Below are 21,952 nucleotides of genomic sequence, written 5' to 3'. Positions count from 1 at the left end.
GAGAGGAGAGCAGTGGAAATCAATGGGCCGGTCCTGGGGAAGGAAGAGCCACTGCTGCTAGCGAGGCCCCGCCCTAGCTCTGGGGATAAAAGGCAGGGGATGGAGATGAATAGATATGGAAGACAACTATCCATCTCCTTGCCGGACTAACTTGTTAGCTTGCGGTGAGAGAGAAACTTTTTGCTGGGGCTGCTGGCATTCCTAATAAAGGAATCATTGATTTAGCTACAGAGGGCTGGTTGTGATGGGGAGCACAATCCCAGTCGCAGTGTGCAAAGCAGGGAAGCAGACTTACGCCTCCTTGGCACAAACTTTGCAGCGCCAAGAGCTGTCGGCATCGTAGGAGCGGCAGTCGCGACAAACCAGGTGATTGCAATCCCGGCAAGTGTTGGCTTTGGGGTTGACCCGGCCTAGGCTCTGCTGGCAACGAGCGCAGGTCCGCTCGCTGTACCGCTGGCTGCCCTTCTTGGCCCCTTTCCTCCGGATCTCCAGCAGCTCATTCTTCAGGCGCCTGTTGGGAGGAAGGGCAGAAAGGGAGAAGGGGAGAGAAAAGGGTTGACTTCCTCTGGAGACCAGATGTGGCTCCTCATGCGGCTCATCTGATTTGAGACCCAGATGTTGGTTGATTCAGCTTGGGTAGAAGGAAGAGCCTCAAAGCATTGCATGGGGCTTGGAAGAAGATGGTAATCAGGTCTTCGACTGGACCACTTGGCTTACCAAAGAGACAAGCTCTTCTGAAGAACAAAAGTAGGGTAGATCTTCTACATGCAATGTTCCTACCCCCCACCAAAGACCATCCGCTTCCCACTTAGTGTCCTAAACTGGGAACGGCAACACACTCAGGGGATCCCTCCATCCCCCCCTTATCAGCCTCAGAGCCTTGGGCAATGATGCTCTGTTGGCCAACCCCTCACCTAATTCTTTTCTCTTCCACTTTCCGCAGTTCTTCATCTCGCTGGAGAACCCGAATGATGAAGTCCCTCTCCACCTCCGAGAGAAAAGACAGGTCTACCGCCTCCATCGCCATCACTGGAAACTCACTCCTTTCTCTTGCCTGTGGGGCTTGACCTCCCAAATCTAGAAAATATATACATTTAAAAATGTACGACCAGCAACAGCACTTAGTGTTTTTTTAACAGCCCTCTCTAAGCGGTTTTACAGAGTCAGCCTATTGCCCCCGACAATCTGGGTCCTCATTTGACTGAATTTCGAAAGGACAGAAGGTTCAGTCAGCCTTGAGCGGGTGAGAATCGAACTGCTGGCAGTTGGCAGAATTAGACTGCAATGCTGCATCCTAACCACTGCGCCCCCACGGCCCTTCAATAAAAGCAATAGCCAAAAATAAGTAACAGTCCTTCTTATAAACCACAGCACTGCCAGTCTGCTGGTGTTCCCAGGTGGAGCAGACAGGGAACATGACCAGATAAGCTAATTCTAGTTTATTATAGGGCAGTGATGGCTAACCTTTTCCCCATCGCGTGCCAAAAGTGGGGGGAGCGCAGGGGGTGTGTGCACGGGCATGCCCACACCCATAATGCTATGCACGCAAACCTGCCCTCCCCCTGCTTTTAGCGCACGATGGACCCATTTTTCACCCTCCCCAGGCTCCAGAGGCTTTCTAGGAGTCTGGGGAGGGAGAAAATAGGTTCCCTCCTCCCGGAGGGCGAAAAATGACCCTATGGGCAACCCAGAAATCAGTTCCCAAACTTCTGGTTTGTGCGTTGGGTTGTCTTTAGCCCTCTAGAGGCTTCAGGGAAGCCTTCGGAGGGCGAAAAGCAGCCAAAAAAGAAGGCCGAAGTCAGCTGGCCAGCACGCGCATGCGCACTGGAGCTGACAGGGCACCGCCTCGCGTGCCCTAACAAATGGCTCCCGCGTGCCGCCACATGCCATTAACTCGCCATCATGGCTATAGGGCTACATTAGTAGAACTTTGCAGGTCTGAAAACACAAATCCCCCACCTTTTCTTTTATAGCCTGGGAACCTTCCAAGAATCATTCTCTGTCCATCAGGCAGCTGATTTAACCATTTCTCTCTCCAGCCAGGGAGTTCCTACATACCACTACAGATAGTCCTCAACTTACAAGAGTTGGCTTAGTGACAGTTCAGAGTTACAACAGCACTGAAAAAAAGTGAAACGGACTTATGTCCGTTTTTCACACTTATGACCATTGCAGCATCCCCGTGGTCATGCAATCGACATTCAGGCACTTGGCAACTGACTCATGTTTATGACAGTTGCGGTGTCCCAAGGTCATGTGAATCAACTTTTGTGAACTTCTGGCAAGCAAAGTCAAAATTGACTTAACAACCGTGTTACTAACAGCTGAATAGAATAGAATAGAATAGAATAGAATAGAATAACAGAGTTGGAAGGGACCTTAGAGGTCCTAGTCCAACCCCCTGCTTAGGCAGGAAACCCTACACAACTTCAGACAAATGGTTCTCCAACATCTTCTTAAAAACATCCAGTATTGGAGTATTCACAACTTCTGGAGGAAACTTGTTCCACTGATTAATTGTTGTAACTGTCAGGAAATTTCTCCTCAGTTCTAAGTTGCTTCTCTCCTTGATTAGTTTCCACCCATTGCTTCTTGTTCTGCCCTCAGGTGCTTTGGAGAATAGCTTGACCCCCTTCTTCTTTGGGGCAGCCCCTGAGATATTGGAACACTATGCTATCATGTCATTCCCCAGTCCTTCTTTTCATCAAACTAGACATACCCAGTTCCTGCAACCACTCTTTATATGTTTTAGCCTCTAGTCCCGTAATCATAGTCCCCTAAGATGCAGGGGTTCACTTAACAACTGCAGTGAGAAAGGCCATAAAATGGGGCAAAACACGCTTAACAACTGTCTCCCTTAGCAAAAGAAATTTTGGGCTCAATTGTGATCGTAAGTTGAGGATTACCTGTACATAAGCTACATCCCGGCCAGCCATGCTCCAATTCTTTTCCATCTCTTCTCTAAGAGACATCTAACTTTTCTATGGCTGTCTCTCTCACATGGGGCGTTTTGAGGGATTTAAGGCTGTCCACCTGCCTATTTCAACAAATCCGTTTTCTTCCCTTCTATCACACTTTCCTTTTCGTTCTCCAAAGCCACTTTTCAGTGACATCATCACCATTGTGACTTGAGTTTGCGGTGAGCCAATAGGATTCAAAGTGTGGGAACAAGGAAGAGAAACTTCCAAGGAAATTCAAATGTAACACAGATTGTATTATTTGCTTGGTGTGTGTGGGGGGGGGGGGAATGTAGAAGTCCAAGGGACACAGACGACGAAGTTTTAAAACCGGAGAATCCTGTTCTGCCAGATAACAGCTAAGAGTGAAAATAGCTATTTTGAAGAGAGAGAAAACCTGGGAGCCTTGGAATTCGAAACTAGTAAAAATTTCATGCCCTTGACGGATTTCTGGTACGTGACATTCGACAAAAGGGCGCAGACAGGAGTGATGAGAACATTAGCAAATTAAATATAACAACTATTCATTGCAGTAATGTATAAAAGAGAAGGCCAGAGGAATGACCAAGTCAAAATTAGCTTCTTTTTCAGCCCTATGAACTTGGTTCTTATGATTCCCTGAGCCAAAAACAAAATAAACCACACCAGCAAAGGCTTCAAGCTCAGCCACAGCATTCGGTCAACCGCAGTGTGTGGTTCCCCGCGTAATGTATGAACCTAGCTATGGCAGGCCAGAAAACGGGTCTATTCCAAGCCTCACGTTCCAAGCAGACTTTGGCGATGCTGACAAAGGAGAAGATTTGTAGCTTAGCCCTGAATTGAGGAGGTCCCTGGTGCTCTCAGAGCTTGGTTGTTTTCTTGCCAACCTTTCCTAACCCAACTTGGTAACATCATCAGTGCTAGAAGGGGAGCCGGGTTTTTAGAGTGAAGAGGGAGGGGGGAGACTTGTGGGCTCCTTGGTGTTCTTTGAGCTTGCAGACATTTCATTACCCAACTAGATAACATAATCAATGCTAGAAGGGAACAGGGGTTGTGGAAGGAGGAGGAGGGGAGGGGGAAGGAGGAAGAGGGGGCGGGAGGAGAAGGAGCTTCCTATAATCTTCTCGGTTGTCCTCGCCACTCTCTGTATGGACTTTCTATCTGAGGCACTGCAGTCACCGAACCAAAGGGATGCAGTTTGTTAAAATGCTCTCAATTGTGCCTCTGGGGGAGGAAGATGACAATGACATCTGTGGGACTTGGTTGTTTTCTTGCAGATGTTTCATTATCCAAACTAGGTAAATATCACCAGTGCAAGTCTTAGTATTAGCACTGATGATGTTACCTAGTTTGGGGTTGTGAAATATCTACAAGAAAAATAAACCAAGCTCTGAGAGCACCAAGGTCCCCCCCCCTCAGATTCTGCGATCCCATCAATGTCTTCCAAGTATGCCTTATTCATCTCAACCAACAAACCTTGTCTTTTCTGACAATCAGATGCCAAGAAAATGCCCAAAGAAAAAATAAATCCAGTTTATCCGCATCCTTTTTTTTTTGTTTGTCTTCAACCCAACATTCCATTTCAACTGCCAAGCCACCTGACATCAATAAACCAGCTTCGGGCACAACTCTTAAAGAGACTGGCAAGTCCGAAAGAACATTATGGGTTGTGCCCTCCTGGCTGGCAGGGAAGCCAAATGCCCAGACCTGTTGGAGCAGTTGCCAAAAGAGATAACAAGCAGTCCAAATACGAATCAGGGACCCTGCCCATCTCAACCCCAAGTTGCTAAGAGGTTAAAAAAACAACAACGAGGTTATACCAGCTAGGAGAATATTTTTGCTTCTAGCCAAGTCAAGGTCTCCAGTTGCATCTTCACAAAATTGTGTGTACGTGTAAGACCATTACTGTGGAGGGTGGCAAAGGTTTAGCATTTGTATGTCTTGCAAGGACTTAATAAAAAGTTCATAAAGCAAAGTCGGGCTTCAAAGGAGCTTTAAATGAGTCAGCTAACTCAGCTCCCCTACGAAACGTTTGCATTTAGATCAAGGGTGAAATCTAATTTTTTTTTTTTGCCATCGGTTCTGTGGGCGTGGCTTGGTGGGGTGTGTGTGTCATGTGACTGGATGGGCATGGCCAAGTTTTTTTTCACTTTTTAAAGCAGTTTTTTTCCTGCCGTTTCAGGCGAATAGGCAGGAAAAAAAATGCTTTAAAAAGTGGGGAGGGGGGGAAAGCGTCTGACGATCACATGGATCAGTTGTGAGCCGCACAATCGTCGGAAGCTTTTCCCCCTTCCCCACCCACCTTTTAAAGCATTTTTTTCCTGCCTACTCACCCGAAACGGCAGGAAAAAATGCTTTAACAAGCGGAAACAAAGTTTCCGACGATTGCGCGGCTGACAGCTGAGCCGCGCGATCCTTGGAAGCTTTTATTTTACTACCAGTTCGCGGAACCAACGGCAACAGTCTCAACTGGTGTGGTGGCCTCGAGGTGGAGTTCTTGCCTCACAATCTGGAGGCTGTGAGTTCGATCCTAGGGAGAGGCAGATATTACTTCTCTCTGGTCACGATGAGAATATATACCTGCTGAACAAAACTCCGCATTGGCAACAGGAAGGGCATCTGGCCAGCAATCACTCCGCTCCATTCAGCTGCCGAGACTCCACCCCCGCAAGGGATTATGAGATTGTTAAAAGATGATGATGAATTATAAGTTCCCCGAAAGGATTTCAAGCTCCCTTTCCAAATGATCAAAGCACTTGCTTCACATTCAAGGTTGGCCTATTCATGCTTGAAAAAGGGTTTCCCACACATTTTATTTGCACTTGCAGTGGCTGGAAATTAAATATTCTGCACAATCCTTGGGTCTGAGGTTTTTTTTTATTTAATCATTCCCAATCTCTCTTGTCACCCACAATAACATTTTATTCCCACCCTACAATGAGGTGGATTTATTGACTTAAACTTGGATGTCCTGAGTCCTAACTGAATTTCTGAACCACTGCATCCCACGCAGTGGTGGGTTTCAAATTTTTTTAGAACCTCTTCTGTAGTTGTGACCTGCTTTGTGGGAGTGGCTTGCCAGCCATGTGACTGGGTGGGCGTGACCAACTTGTAAAATGTGGTGAAACTCACTTAACAACGCTCTTGCTTGGCAACCAAAATGTTGGCTCAGGAACTCTGGCATTTGAAGCACGCAAGTCTTAAAGCTGTCAAGTTACAAGAGCCTTGCACCCCTAACCCTTTAGGAAAAAAAAACCCAGGGGTGTTCAAACTTGACAGCTTTAAGACTTGTGGACTTCAACTCCCAGAATTCCTCCACTCGCTCTTCATCTTGATGATGTGTGGACGGGCGGGGGGAGGGAGCTGGAACCGGTTCTAAACGGCACTGTAGATTTGTGGAACCTCTTCTATAGAAGAGGTTAGAACTGGCAGGAACCCACCTCTGATCCCACCACATCGCCTATGTTCAAATGTATTTCTGCTCACTTTAGAGTGTCTCTATGAGCAAGGAAGAGTCCTTGGGAACCAGGCCAGAAGTCTGTTTCATTCAGTATCCTGTTTCCCACAGCTGCCCACCAAGATGGTTTGTTCACGTCTCCTACGTCCTTCTTGTTTCCCATAGTGTGGTAAAACCACGACGACAAGTAGGCACTGATACCCTTATCACTTCCCCTTAAAACGGTCAAACCTAGCAGTCATCCCCCATTTCCACCAGTAGCACATAAGCCTTCCTGCTAAGGAAGTTGGAGCCACATCGACAATGCTGAGCCAGGTTGACAATGAATACCTGTTCGAGTGGGACGAGGCCAAAGTCACCGGCCACGCCAAAACTCGTCATGCGTGTAAATTCAGCCTGGGACTCTACAAATGGATCCATTAATAAACACACTGACTTATAACCAGCGTATGAACCTATAAGAAATTGGATGATCCAAATGTCCAATCAATAACAAAATTTGCCATCTCTTTATATACTCTTTATGTATAACAGGAACATTCTTAGATACCCAGAATTGGACAATTGAACCACACAGAATGCAAATAAAAAATGTAGACTGTAATAATAATATTAGAATTTTGCAACATACTGGCAGGCACCATGCATTTTTCCCCCACAAGCAAAACATTTGCAAAATACGAGCATTTCTACCCATCTTCGCCCATCAACATCTTCACACCAAGTTTCTAGAAAGAGACTCTAGAAAGAGTGCAGAGAAGAGCAACCAAGGGGATTAGGGGACCGGAGGCTAAAATATATGAAGAACGGTTGCAGGAACTGAGTATGTCTAGATTGATGAAAATAAGGACTAGGAGAGACGTGATAGTAGTGTTCTAATATCTCAAGGGCTGCCACAAAGAAGAGGGAGTCAAGCTATTCACCAAAGCACCTCCAAAAAACAAGAAGCAATGGGTGGAAACTAATCAAGGAGAGAAGCAACTCAAAACTGAGGAGAAAGTTCCTGACAGTTAGAACAATTAATCAGTGGAGCAACTTGCTCTAGAAGTTGTGAATGCTCCAACACTGGAAGGTTTTAAGAAGATGTTGGATTTGTCTGAAGTGGTGTAGGGTTTCCTGCCTAAGCAGGGGGTTGGACTAGAAGACCTCCAAGGTCCCTTCCAACTTTGTCATTCTATTCTATTCTATTCTGTATTTCTGCCTTGAGCCTCAAATTTGAACTGAATATAAAAAGAGACACAAAAATATATCCAACAGTTCCAGAAGCTCTTTCTGAACTTGGCTTCCACTTCCTCTCCATCTCCAGCCAAGAGTGAGTGCAGTGTTTATCTTTGACATACACACACTTCCCAGTCCAGCTATCACACAGGCTTTCTCAGGAAAGGAGGAAGAGCAGCAAGAAAATGCTGTGTTCTGGCTTCCGGAAAGACAAACAGTGCTGAAGAGTCCAGGAAAAAGCCTCCACCTCTCACACAAAAGCAACAAAACACATTCTCTCAGCTCCAAGGAACAAATCAGTACTGAATGCTGGAACTACTGATTGGTCCTTGACTTATGACCAGAAATTAAATCATGTTTATTACAGTCAAAGACAAAGAGACCAGTGCAAATAAAAACTCTCAAGGGATATCCAGTTTAAAATTCTAGAATAAAAGTCGTAAATAACGAATAACATCTACATTCAAACCACAATTTGGCACTTAATCTGTCAGCTACACATGGCCTAACTTTACTATAATATCAATCCTTAAACTGTTGTCATTAAATACTAAAACGCAAAAGAGTTATAATGCAAAAGGGTTTGCTATGTTAGTTGTGTAAAATAGCTAGGATGGATTAATGTTTAATCACGGCCAGGATACCTATCGAGGTATGGGTAATAATTATTGAGAGGATATAAGTTTTTTTAAAAAAATATCTCTATAGAAAGAGCATCGAAGGAGACTTAGGACAATTGAACCCAAAATTTCTTTTGGTCATGAGTTTCCTTTTTCAGTGCCGTTGTAACTTTGAAGGGCCACTAAGCAAACCGTTGTAAGTCAAGGATGACCGGTAGCTAAGTTTATTACTTTACTAGTTTGGGATACCGAAATGAGCACCGAAAGCATAAACAGGGCACCTCCGCTGAAAATTCCGTGACTCCCAATATGATCAAACAAGGACGGTGTTAATCAAACAAATTTGCTAACATAAGTAAGTAAATAAGTAAGTAAGTAAGTAAGTAAGTAAGTAAGTAAATAAGTAAGAAAAGGCTCCACACCAAATAACTTTCTCAACGGAATAACCATACAAAAAAAGTGGTGGTTTATTTGACTTTGGTTAAGTAAACAAACCAGAATTGGCTTCACCCATCCTAATAAACATTATCCTCAAGCCACTCTTTGAATACAACCGCTAGGAGACACCACCACACTGGATTAACCTGCATACAAGCCAACTAATACATAGTTAACTAAGTTGTTCTGGCGCTCAAGCTTACTGGGTTTAAGGTGCTGCTGTCCTAGAAACCAGGAGATTGTGAGTTCTAGTCCTGCCTTAGCACGAAAACCAACTGGGTAACTTTGGGGCTGTCCCTCTCTCCCAGCCCAGCCCACCTCACAGGGGGGTTGTTGTCGGGAAAATAGGAGGGGGGGGAGCATTGTGCGTATTCACAACCTTGAGTTATTTATAAAAAATAATAAAGGTGGGATGAAAATTAATAAATTAGTCTCACTTGCAGAATGTTAAACTGCAGCTCCTGAGCACACACGAAGTGGCCTCAATTCTGAAAGAGCATAAATACCTGCTTGAGGTCATCCGATACAATTTCTTTGCCACCCCCTTCCCAAGCCCACATTTCCAAAAGTACAGTTGACCTGACATTGTTTTTCCAAGACATGCTCCATGCGCCACATAAATCATTCTCTCCAAATAAATTGCTCTAAGCCCTTACACATTCCAGTTGGCATGGCAAATGTAGCCATTATACTTCACTAATCATAATTTGTGGCTCAAGGGATCTCAGTGACCAAAGCAGGGTCAGAGAGAAGGCTGAAATTTAATTTCCACCTGCTGCATAATATACAGGTGTATCGTTCATGGTACAATTTGAGATTGTACTGTATGGAGTTGTTATAGTCACGTTTCCAACACTAACCCTTGTCTAAATTCTAAAGCTTTGTCTAAGTTCTCAACTCATCTCTATATTTTAAACCCGCTTAAATTCTAAACCCATTTCTAAATCCTAAACCCGTCTCTAAATTTTAAACCCATTTCTAAATTCTGAACCCATCTCTAAATTCTGAACCCATCTCTAAATTCTAAACCCTTGCCTAAATTCCCTATAGTCAAGAATATGGGGAGGGGAGAGAGAGAGAGGCAGGCAGAGAGAGAGAGGAGGAGGGAAGGAGAGAGAGAGAGAGAGAGAGAGAGAGAGAGGGAGGGAGGGAGGGAGAGAGAGAGAGAAGGATTTTTAAAAGTATGTATGTATGTATGTATGTATGTATGTATGTATGTATGTATGTATGTATGTATGTATGTATATAAAAATGCTGAAACCTATTTCCTGCAATGACTTTCATGGCAGAAATACTCAAGTTCTTGGGACGTTGGTGAAGAACCCCCTGCAAGAACCTGTACCTCTGAGCTTACACAGAGTGCACCCCCCTCCACCCACCTACCCAACCTGCTTAGCTTCACTTGGGTCAGCCCGGCCAAAATTCACCCAACAAAACCCTCTCGGCTTTGCTGCAAAGTCCGATTTGGAGAGCGTTCCACGTTGGAAAGAAAGGCTCCCCATCCCACCGGGTCGCTGCGGGGGCTCCGTTTCCAAAGACCCTCCTGCCCAGGCTCTCCGGATCACGCCAGATCCGGGACTGAAAAGGCAGCAGCGAAGGGCTGGTGCGAGGAGGAGGAAGCAGGAGAAAGTGGGAGAGGCGCCTGCTTGGGAAACGTCCGGAGCTCCAACTCCAAGCGCGCCAGGCGTTGGGGAGATTGGGGGGTACCTGCAACCAGCCGCGCCCGGGGGATTCGCCGGCTCCCCGCGAGGATCTCTCCGCGCGACTCCGAGACAAGCAGGAGCTGCGGCGCCGAAAACACGCCTCGACCCGAGGCGGAGTCCCCGGCTTAAAGGCGCCGCGCTCCGCTCGGGAAAGGCGCTGGCGGCCTCGATCGCGTCACGGTCTCCGTTACGCGGGGCATCCTTTGGGTGCCTCCGTTGTTGTTGTTCTTCTTCTTTCCTCTTGCTCTCCTCTTTCTTCTCCATCTCTTTTCCCCCTCTCCTTCGTCCCTTTCCTCTCTTCTTTTCCTCTTGTCCTTTCTTCTTCTCCATCTGCTCATCCTCTCTTCTCTTTTTCCTCCTCTTCTTCCCCCTCCATCGTTTTCTTTTTTTGTCCTTCCCTTCTTCTCCATCGCCTCTCTTTTTCCTCTTCTTCCTTCTCCTCCTTTTCCTCTTGTCCTTATCTCTTCTCCATCTGCTCCTCTTCCTCCTCCTTTCCTCTTCTTTTAATAACACACCGTAAAGGTTCCCCTCGCACATATGTGCTTATCGTTCCCAACTCTAGGGGGCAGAGCTCATCTCTGTTTCAAAGCGGAAGAGTCAGCGCTTTCCCTGTGGTCATGTGGCCGGAATGAATGACTAAACGCCAAAGGCGCACAGAACACTCTTCCCTTCCCACCAAAGATGGTTCCTATTTTTCTACTTGCATTTTTACCTACTTTCGAACTAGGTTGGCAGAGCTGGGACAAGTAACGGGGAGTTCACTCCGTTAGGTGGCACTGGGGATTCGAACTACTAAACTGCCAACCTTTTTGATCGACAAGCTCAGCGTCTTAGCATAATACTGCCTTTTTGCATATCAGTGACTGAAGACTTTTAATCTAACCACGCTCTAATTCAAACCTGGTATGAAAAGGTGATAAAGGTGGTAACCTACAGAACAAACAAAAGGCTAGTTAATATGACTCATCTATTTTCCCTGGGCTTTAGCTCTGATTAAAAAAAATGCTATAACCACAACCCTTTAAACTAAACATAGACATCGCCCTAACTAGGTGATGACAGCTTCTATTGTTATCTTGCAGGAAGATGAAAATTAGATTAAGGCTGCTCCAAAGTTCAGTTTTACCATGCAATTGTCTTCCTCATTCACAAAATGACAGAAGGAATTAGAATCAAACAATATTACTTATTGCACGAACTAGTCCTCCTTTTGTTCACTGAAAAACCACACTTGGCTGGCTTGTCATTTATTCATCAAATGTATATGCCGCTTATCTCATGGTGCGAGGCCAATTAAACCACCATGGACTTGCTTTTAATCTAGCTGTTTTGTGAATCCAGCCATGGGAGTAGCAATAGCAATAGCAGTTAGACTTATATACCGCTTCCTAGGGCTTTCAGCCCTCTCTAAGCGGTTTACAGTCAGCATATTGCCCCCATAATCTGGGTCCTCATTTTACCCACCTCGGAAGGATGGAAGGCTGAGTCAACCCTGAGCCGGTGAGATTTGAACCGCTGAACTGCAGATAGCAGTCAGCTGAAGTGGCCTGCAGTACTGTACTCTACCCACTGCACCACCTCGGCTCCAGCAGGGAGTCAAGACCCAATGGTTTGCATCTTAATTTAAAAGCATCATTCTGGCTTAGTCACCCAATATGGCAATACCAAATGTTTTTCCTGCAAATGGCTGGATTTAGCTTACATGGTTTGTAATCGTTCCCATGTTCTTTTGCAGACACCGTAGGAAAGAATCATGTTAATCTATGGTAAGTAAAGGTAAAGGTTCCCCTCGTACTTATGTGCTAGCCGTTCCCGACTCTAGGGAACGTTTCCATTTCCATTTCAAAGCCAAAGAGCCAGCGCTGTCCGAAGACATCTCCGTGGTCATGTGGCCGGCATGACTAAATGTGGCCGGCATGACTAAATGTGACCGGCATGACTAAACACCGAAGGCGCACGGAACGCTGTTACCTTCCCACCAAAGGTGGTTCCTATGTTTCTACTTGCATTTTTTACGTGCTTTCGAACTGCTAGTATGGCAGAAGCTGGGACAAGTAATGGGAGCTCACTCCATTACGCAGCACTAGGGATTCGAAACTTGCCTACCTTTCGATCGACAAGCTGAGCATCTTAGCCACTGAGCTAGCAAAAAGTTATTTGATATGATGCAGACTGTATACTATAGCAAACAGTATAGCTCAGGAAGAAGGCTGGAAGGATTGGCTTAGTTTGTAGAATCCAGCAGGCATCAACTAGCTGCCCAAATCACTTCTATGGCCTACTTATGTTCAGTCCCTGCCAGGGTTCAACGATTCATTGAAGTTCTGATTGCATTCACTAAATCCTAAAAATTATATGACCTTTCCAGCCACCAATATTCTGACCCAGCCTTCACAGAAGAAAGAAACAGACTCCCCGCAAAGAAAAACCCCTCTTTATTTACACATTGGGAATTAACTGCATTTACCAACCGAAAATCCAGCCAAGAAGTTGACTGAAACAATAGTCCTTATCAGCTCCTTATGATAAATGTAAGGCTGTGAGCTCCCAGGCTGGAAATTAAGTCAGAGAAACAGACAAACCTCAGTTCTGGCAAGGCGGTCTTTGTCGCGGGAAACACACAAGGAGCAAACTTTCCAGAAATATGAACTGTTGTCTCCCACAACCACCCCTCCCCTTTCCTTCTGTTTATTCCCAGTCAGCGTCCACGTTTATTTTGCTTCCCGAGCCAGCTCATTGTCCTCTGTTGTTCACCTCTCCTAATTACTCTGCAGATACGTATATCTGGAACAGGCCCCAGCTGTTCCTCCTCCTAACTCATCTCTGACTCCAAAGGTAGCTGCCTCTCTGGCTGGGAAATGCCGGACGGCCCTGACTCTATCTCTGTGTCTGACGCTGAGCATCCATTAGAGCCTTCCCCAGACTCCAGAACTGGCCCAGGTTCTTCCTCAACCTCCTCCTCATCCGAGTCTGCTGCCAGCTCCAGCTCCACTGGCAGCTGGAGGGCCACAATAATCAACTTCAGGTTCCCAAAAAGTGGGGAGCAGCTCGTGAAGAAGATCCAGAATGCGGTACTCATGCCCTGCTTCTTCCAAGATCCCCTGAAACGGAGGGGAGACATTCTCCCTATGCTACTTAAGTGGCCGGCAATCTAGATCCAAGACTAGATGGTCTACATGAGGGGCGTACGATTTCACATGTTCAAGATGCAAGATTTGGGTTTTCCAAGGTTTCCTATCCAGGTCCTGAAGCAAATTCTGGATCCGTGTCGCCGTTACCGCTGCCCAGCCCTGCCATTCTTGTTTGGCTGAAGCCGTGAATGATTGTCCAACCTTCTGGAGAACATCATGGTCCTTCAGAGCTACTCGGTCTTCTTGGCCATGGGATATTGCTTGGGTGTGACCCTGCTTGGGTGACTGATTCTCCTCTGGTTGCTGGGACACCTTGAGTGCCTTTCCGGGGAAAGCCTCCACGTTTTGGTGTATGTGAAGGACCCCTCCGACATCCTTTCTCAAGACCTGGCAAGCAACTGGCCATCCTTCCTCCGACGTCGGGATCAATCCCAGATTTACTCTGTCAGCCACATCCCGTAGCTCCACCTCCAGCCGAGAGAGAGAGAGAGAGAAGAGGAAACATTTTCTCAAATCAAAGCACATGAGCCGCGGTGGCGCAGTGGTTAGAGTGCAGTACTGCAGGCTACTTCTGCTGACTGCCAGCTGACTGCAATTTGGCAGATCGAATCTCACCAGGCTCAAGGTTGACTCAGCCTTCCATCCTTCTGAAGTGGGTAAAAAGAGGACCCATATAGTTGGGGGGCAATATGCTGACTCTGTAAACCGCTTAGAGAGGGCTGTGAAGCAATATAAAGTGGTATATAAGTCTAAGTGCTATTGATTTGCTTTCCTAGCTCAGTTTATACTCAGAACCTCAGCAGTTCTTTAAAGTTTCAGGCAGAGAAAGTTTCAGGATGTGATGATCTGAGGCAAGGCACAGAGGCAACATAGTCAGCTGATAGTTCAAACTGCCCCTTTATTGCTCTAGCTTTCCCCCAAACCCTTATGCCAAGTCCCAAAGCAAAGTGATCCCTCTCTCTTTCTCTCTCTCTCTCTGTCTCTCTCTCTCTCTCACACACACACACACACACACCTCCAGCTGCCTCTGGCTGGAAGTAGTCCAGCAGAACGCTGTGAGCACAAAGGCTGCAAAGCAAGAAATCCAGCGGGGCAAGGGAATAAGTCAATGAGTCCAGGAAGCAAAACAACAAGGCAATGGTTTCAGGAAGAAAGAAATAAAGCAAGAAGTCCAGGAAACTCCAAACATCAGCAATGGCACACAAAACTCCATGAATTCAGCATTTATCCCTGACAAATGCCCCTCCCCATAGTGTCTCCTTAAATCTCATTCCCCAGGTGTGCCTTGTGAAGAGGGGCGGGGTGCTCGGTCTCCCAAGTTGTTGGGTCAGCCTACACTGTTCCTGTCTTCTCTCTACTCTCCGTGATCGGGGATCAGGAGGAGGTGGTCCTTGCTCATTGCCTGAGCTTTGTCGCTCGTCATGTGCACTGCTTGCGCTCTCTTGGATCATCCTGCTTCTGTCCCCCCGTGCCTACAAGTCGTCCCAATCCAGAAAGGCCCTGGCGTGACTCGGCCTCTCCACATTCCTCCAAAGCCAACAAAGCCGCCCCCTCGATCTCCGTCAGCTCCAGTTCTGGCTTGTTTTCCTCCGCAGACTCAGGCTCCAACAGGAGCAGGACACAGGGTCAATTTTGAGGCCTTTTCTACTCACCTTCCTATTATCCCCCTGGTGAACGTGGCATCGATCCTGGACGCCGTTCAGTTGCAGGTTCTTCTGTAGAGCTTCCACAGCATGGGGGTTCCACTCACAAGCGTGGACAAAAGCAGCACCGGCGTGAATTAAGTATGGCAGAGTGAAATAGCCAATCCCTGAAGAGAAGACAGACAAAATGAGCTCAGTGTCCCTGCCGTTACATTATCCTTGATTGACACCTAAGCTTTGTTTAAACAGTGTAGGAAGAAATACCGTATTTTTGGGTGTATAAGATGACTTTTTAGCCTATAAAAATCATTCCAAAAATCAGGGGTCATCTTATATATGCTGGGTATACGGCGAGCCGAAACTTACTGGTTCCAAGCTGGTCTGAATGCCGTTAAATACCGCTGCTGCTGCCATACTGCGCTGCATTTTCCATACCGGCAGCGCTGAGCCAGCAGTTTCCACATAATGTATACCGCTATGAGCCGGCCTGCTTAGACTGTCTTGGAGTCAGGAAGGCAGGCTGATGATGTCACACCCTCTGCCAATCCGAGCAGGCCTTGTATTCATTAATTGAAAATACATTGCTCACTGGGCACTGTATACTGGAATGGCGATACCTGACATGACAGTATTACTGCACCGCACCGCCTGAAAGGCCAACAGTATAGTATACAAATGGCTAACAGTCAAGGCCCCATCATGGCTCCACCAGCAAGAAGAAAGAAAGAAGGGTAGTCTTATACGGCGAGTATAGCCCAAACCCTATATTTTAACAGGAAAAGTAGGGGGTCGTCTTATACACCCAGTCACTTTATATGCCGGAAAATTCAGTATCTATCTGGTTCAGTTCCAAACCAGGAGAAAGACACTGGAAACATGGAGGCTGACTGGAAAGAAAGTTTAATGATGAACAGAACCATTAAGCACATGGTTAGTATCAATAGCAACAACAACAACATGTTTAACCAGGTTAACATATCTTACTTATATCACTGATTCTTCCATATATTTCCCCTGTTTCTAGCTCCTGTTTTTGTCAGCTAATCATTGTAAAATAAGTCCCAGATCAAAAAAATATTCAGTCTCTTTCTTTTCCTTAATTGTAAGTGTTAGCTTATCCATTTCTGCACATTCTAACATTTTTTTAATCACATTTTCATCTGTTGGGATCTCTTCACTTTTCCATTGTTGTGCAAATACTATTCTAGCTGCAGGCAATACGAGTAAAATCAAAGATGAATTTTATGTGTATTATCAAGACAGTATTTACCAGCATAAAGATCCACCACTACTTCTCCTGTGCATAACATGGAGGCTATCCGTAACTTTTCGGTAATGTTTCCGGGAGACAGCATGCACTGGGTCACATCAAAGCTGTATCTGTGGAGAAAAAACACAGATGCAGGGGACTAGATATCCATCCTAAATTTCCCAAGAGGTGTACTTCTAGCCCAGGGGTGGGCTTCAAAAATTCTAGCAAGGGTTCTCTGCCCGATTGCTGAGTGGGCGTGGCCTAGTCGACCTCCTGCACCACAGTAGTATGTGTGTGTGTGAGTGTGTTTGTGCTCCCTAGGCTCCGGAGGCTTTCTTCGAGCCTCCGGGAGGGTGAAAACCGCCTCCCCAGGCTCCAGGGTACCTCTGTAGGCCGGAAACAGGCCCATTTCCGGGCTTCCCAAACTTCCGGTAGGCCCATTTTTCACCCTCTCTGAGCCTCTTCATGCGCCCTGCACTTACCTGCATCCAGAACGGGCTGCATGGGAACTCCTGGGAGGGGAGGGGCCAACCAGGAATGGAATTTGGAGGTTCTCCAAACTGCACAGAATCTTAGCTAGAGGTTCTCGTGAATCCCTGCGAACCCCCAGTAGCCCACACCTGTAAATCTAACCTCACACTAAGCTTTGCTAGGCTGTAGGGCTCATGACCCTGAGGGAAACAAATTGACAGCCTAGATTAACCAAGCAGATGTTCATCTTGGCTTGTTTTGGAAACGTATCAACTTACCAGAGATCTTTCTGTCCTGCCCAGCAACAGATTTCCCAAAGGGACTAACAAAAAATCAGATAACTTCATATCCAGAAATATGCATAAAGTGTGGGAAATGAAAAACTATGGTACATGCATAGGAAAAACAATATGGCCCTTTTAACAGGCTTTATCTGCTTTAAGATCTCTACTGCAGGAAATCTAGCTAGTTTCCACAGATGAAAAACTCAATCATGGAGATTTTTCCATCTTACTTTCAAGCCGTATCTGCTTTCCTGCAATTTAAGACTATTATTCTGTGTCCCGAGCTAGCAAACACCACCGACTTCCTCGGTTAAACTTGAATGTCTAGGACCTTTCGTGTGATTGCATTAAAAGTGAAGGTTCCCCTCGTACATGTATGTGCTAGTCGTTTCTGACTCTAGGGGGCAGCACTCATCTCTGTTTCAAAGCCAAAGAGCCAGCGGTTCAAAGATGTCTCCGTGGTCATGTTGCCGGCATGACTAAACACTGAAGGCACACGGAACACTGTTACCTTCCCACCAAAGGTGGTCCCTATTTTTCTAGTTGTATTTTTACATGCTTTCGAACTGCTAGGTTGGCAGAAGCTGGGACAAGTAACGGGAACTCACTCGGTTATGCAGAGCTAGGGATTCGAACCTTTCTGATCGACAAGCTCAGCGTCTTAGCCACTGAGCCACGGTGTTCCTTTTATTATTAATTATTATTATTATTGCATTATTCATTATATTGCATTATACATAAGTGTAAAGGAGGAAAAGACGAGTCAAGGAGAAACTTTTCCCCCCCTTACCTGATTCCATTGTCCACCTGTTCAACCCAACCATCCTCGCCCAGTAACAGGGTCACAGCAGGAGAACGAAAGAAATCTGGTTGCACTCGGCCCCGTTTGGCTAAACGCCGGGCCCCCAAAGCATCAGCAACCACCTGCCAAAGTCTTTGGCCTGGAACAGAGAGCAAAGGCCATTATTTCTCACTACAGGGTGGTTCAATGACACCAAAACAAACCAGGACACGTTTTAAGAATCAACATATGGTATTTTATTACAGCAGTAAGTTTCTAAAAGAAACCATATCACCAGGTGAATAAAGAGGAATCTAATCTTCAGCTGGCTGTTCTTATACTTCATTCAAGGCGCTAGTCGTCACTTATAAAGCCCTTCATGGTATTGGACCTGGGTACTTGAGAGACCGCCTGCTGCCAATTACCTCCAATAGACCGATTAGATCCCACAGATTAGGCCTCCTCCGAATTCCATCCGCCGGCCAATGCCGGCTGGAGACTACCCGGAGAAGAGCCTTCTCTGTGGCTGCTCCGACCCTCTGGAACATGGAGATTCGAACCCTCACCACCCTCCAGGCCTTCCGCAAAGCCCTTAAAACCTGGCTGTTCTGGCCTGGGGCTAAAGAGCTTTCCCCCCTGCCCTCGAATGGTATGGTTGTTGTGTGCTTTTAAATTGTGTATTGTTTTGTTCATCTTTTTTATCCCTTATCTGTACCCCCTTCCCTGACTTGGATTGTGAGCCGCCCTGAGTCCCCTTCGGGGAAAAGGGCGGCATATAAATGCAATAAATTCAATTCAATTCAATTCAATTGTGGTCTCAAATTCAAGTACTGTTTGTTTGTTTGTTTGTTTGTTTGTTTGTGTGTGTGTGTGTCTGTCTGTGTGTTCCACCATAACTCTGGAATGCCTCGAGCAATTTCAACCAAATTTGGTACACAGATGACTTACTCTCTGGAGACAAATACTGTGGAGGTAAGACACTTTTAACACCCTTCGGGGGAGACTCTGTTAAGATACAGAGTGTTGGCCCGTAAAATGGCTTCTACTGTGCAGCGTAGTGGAGTTGCCATGGTAACAGCTTCACAGTACTCCACAAGGGGTCTCCCTCTGGTAAGGGGAAAAATCCAACTTTAGAAATTTGGCCTGGACATTTCCCTCCTGTAAATAAATACCCGGGCAACACCGGGTTATCAACTAGTAAGGAATAAAAGTCTGGTTTTACTGAACAGGGATCCCACACTGTAAAATTATATTTGCAGTTTATTTGTTTGTTTGATCGACTGATTTCTATAGCCGCCCAACTTAATCAACGACTCTTTACCCAATTCTCTCCACTGCTTTGCTCTAAAGCAATCCTCGCTTAGAAGAACGAGGTCCCCATGCCTCTGCCAGGACCGTGGCAGATCTTTCTCCAGCTCTTCTGACCATGGAACACCATGGGTTGACATGAGGTGTTGCAGCTCACTGTGCAATTTCTGAATGGGTGAACGTATCATAACTGCTTTCGAAGGAATAGGATTCTAAGAAAGAAAAAGAAAGTTAGTTTCCTCAGTGATACACAGAGCTTTCTTCAATTTGAAATCCTTTCTAAACAACTTGGCTGTATGGGGTCCTAGGTACTCTCTGATCTTATTTATCTTAGCTATACATCTGCGCTGTATATAGAATGGAATGGAATGACAGAGTTGGAAGGGACCTTGTAGGTCATCTAGTCCAACCCCCTGCTCAGGCAGGAGACCCTATACCATTTCTGACAGATGGCAGCCCAGTCTCTTCTTGAAAGCTCCCAGCAATGAAGCTCCCACAACTTTTCATGGCAAGCTATGCCACTGGTTGATTGTTTTCACTGTCAGAAATGTTCTCCTTATTTCTAGATTGAATCTCTCCTTGATCAGTTTCCATCCATGATTCCTTGTCTGGCCTTCAAGTGTTTTGGAAAACAAGTTGACCCCCTCCTCTCTGTGGCAGCCACTCAAATATTGGAACAGTGCTGTCATGTCATCCCTGGTCCTTCTCTTCACTAGACTAGCCATGCCCAGTTCCTGCAACCGTTCCTCATGTGTTTTAGCCTATTGGATGCTTATGATGAAAGGTTCAAAAGGCAGAATACTTTGAATGTGTCAATCAAAACCCTGGTCATTCCCAAAGCATTACCTTACACAAAACCAGCCCTTCTGGGATATCAGAACAGTTAAAACAGTGGCAGCACTAGTTCCAATCCAAACCCCCACTTGCATCGAAGAAGCTCAACCAGTGTCTGAATTTTGATCACATGGCCATGGGGATGCTGCAAAAGTCATAAGTATGAAAAACGGACATGAATCGCTTTTTAAAGTGCTGTTGTACCTTTGAACAGTCATTAAATGACCTGTTTTAATTCAAGAACTACTTGTATTTATTTCCAGCTCCAGAGAAAAATCTAGAGTTAGGCAAAAAAACGTGACTTCTTCACAAGAGCTTGACTTACATGCATCCATGTCAGAGCGCAGGCCTTTCCATGTGGTATGCTCTCTTTCAGCTGTTGTAGATGCTGCGCTGTGAAGCTTTGACCAAGTATAGGCAACGCTGTGGTCCCATCAGGAAGTTTTTGCACTCGATAATGGGAGTTCAAAATCCCTTCTTTCTTCAAGAGTTTTCTGTAATATCAACCAGTTTGTGAGGCTCCCCACAGAAAGTTATTGCTATTGCTAGAGAAGGTCCAAAACAGAATGCAAGAAAGATTGGTGGTTGGCTGTTGTTTTTTATCTCTGGATGAGACCACATTAAGTCAACAACAAAGAGAAAATGGATCTGGGCTTTACCAACATGCACCAAGTGGCCAGCCTGAGAAATCATCAAGACTTAACAAGGAAACTGTTCATGGCATAACCACAAAAGCAGGAAAGCTGGGATGGATGGATGGGTGGGTGGGTGGATATATAAAGATAAAGATAGGAGAGAGATACATAAAAGAAAGAGAGAGATGATGATAGAGGATACATAGATGGATGGATGGATGGATGGATGAGAGAAGATAGAGAGACAGAGAGATGATGGGGAGAGAGAGAGATGATAGGGAGAGATAAAGAGGGAGATGATAGAAGATAGAAAGGATAGGGTAGGAATAGAATAGAATAGAATTCTTTATTGGCCAAGTGTAATTGGACACACAAGGAATTTGTCTTTGGTACAGATGCTCTCAGTGTACATAAAGAGAGAAGATACATTAATCAAGAATCATAAGGTACAACACTTAATGATAGCCATCGGGTACAAATAAGCAATCAGGTAACAATCAATATCAATATAAACCGTAAGGATACAAGCAACAAAGTTATAATACTGCAGTCATAAGTGGGAGGAAATGGATGATAGGAACGATGAGAAGATTAATAGTAATAGTAATGCGGCCTTAGTGAATAGTTTGACAGTGTTGAGGGAATTATTTGTTTAGCAGAGTGATGGTGTTTGGGGAAAAACTGTTCCTGTGTCTAGTTGTTCTGGTGTTTAATGCTCTATAATGTCGTTTTGAGAGTGGAAGTTGACACAATTTATGTCCAGGATGTGAGGGGTCTGTAAATATTTTCACAGCCCTCTTTTTGACTCGTGCAGTGTACAGGTCCTCAATGGAAGGCAGGTTGGCAGCCATTGTTTTTTTCCCCCCTGCAGTTCTAATTATCCTCTGAAGACAGACTGTAGACAGACAAGAGAGAGAGATGATAGAGAGATAATAGGGGGAAAGGGAGAGATGACAGAAGATAGAGAGAGAGGGAGATGGGGCAAAAATGAACCTTTTTTAGGGAAAGAAGAGCTTCCCGTATATAAACCCCTTCCATGCCAACGCTCCCCTTCCTAGAAACCTGCCCTACACACCTGAAAAGCTGAGTAAACTGAGCCTCTGTAACGAGAGCGGCGGTGCCTCCAGAGGACGAAGCACCGGCCTCCATCTTCCTCAATCGGCACGGAAGAGCAACGGAATCAGCGCGGAAACGGAACCCAGTTTTGAGCGCCAGGGCTTCCGGGGGGGAAGGGGAAAAGG

General features: G+C 45.7%; 2 protein-coding genes across 3 annotated transcripts in view; both read right to left on the bottom strand.

Moving 5' to 3' along the window:
- Window positions 1-10,481, bottom strand: part of SYTL4 (synaptotagmin like 4) — a 35,346-nt gene extending 24,865 nt beyond the window's left edge. Inside the window, exons 1-4 of one of the 2 annotated variants that reach the window (XM_032227596.1) lie at window positions 10,377-10,449; window positions 9,107-9,157; window positions 915-1,077; window positions 296-511 (exon numbers count right to left, since the gene is read on the bottom strand). In XM_032227596.1, the coding sequence (XP_032083487.1) occupies window positions 296-511; window positions 915-1,027 (329 nt within the window). In that variant the 5' untranslated portion in view covers window positions 1,028-1,077; window positions 9,107-9,157; window positions 10,377-10,449. Of the gene's footprint in view, window positions 1-295; window positions 512-914; window positions 1,078-9,106; window positions 9,158-10,376 lie in introns of both variants that reach the window. The other variant, XM_032227595.1, reaches the window with a different exon arrangement.
- A 2,309-nt stretch (window positions 10,482-12,790) lies between these two features.
- On the bottom strand, window positions 12,791-21,890 carry TRMT12 (tRNA methyltransferase 12 homolog). Its single transcript, XM_032227600.1, has 7 exons — window positions 21,787-21,890; window positions 20,402-20,570; window positions 19,256-19,454; window positions 17,944-18,094; window positions 16,417-16,526; window positions 15,156-15,313; window positions 12,791-13,971 (listed from the first exon to the last, which is right to left on the bottom strand). The coding sequence occupies exons 1-7, from the start codon at window positions 21,858-21,860 to the stop codon at window positions 13,504-13,506; spliced, it is 1,329 nt and encodes a 442-aa protein (XP_032083491.1). The 5' UTR covers window positions 21,861-21,890; the 3' UTR covers window positions 12,791-13,503.
- Window positions 21,891-21,952: the final 62 nt, after the last annotated feature.

This window comes from Thamnophis elegans, chromosome 12 (genome assembly GCF_009769535.1).
Source record: "Thamnophis elegans isolate rThaEle1 chromosome 12, rThaEle1.pri, whole genome shotgun sequence".
Taxonomy (NCBI): Eukaryota; Metazoa; Chordata; class Lepidosauria; order Squamata; family Colubridae; genus Thamnophis; species Thamnophis elegans.
This window is presented reverse-complemented; position numbering and strand designations above follow the sequence as displayed.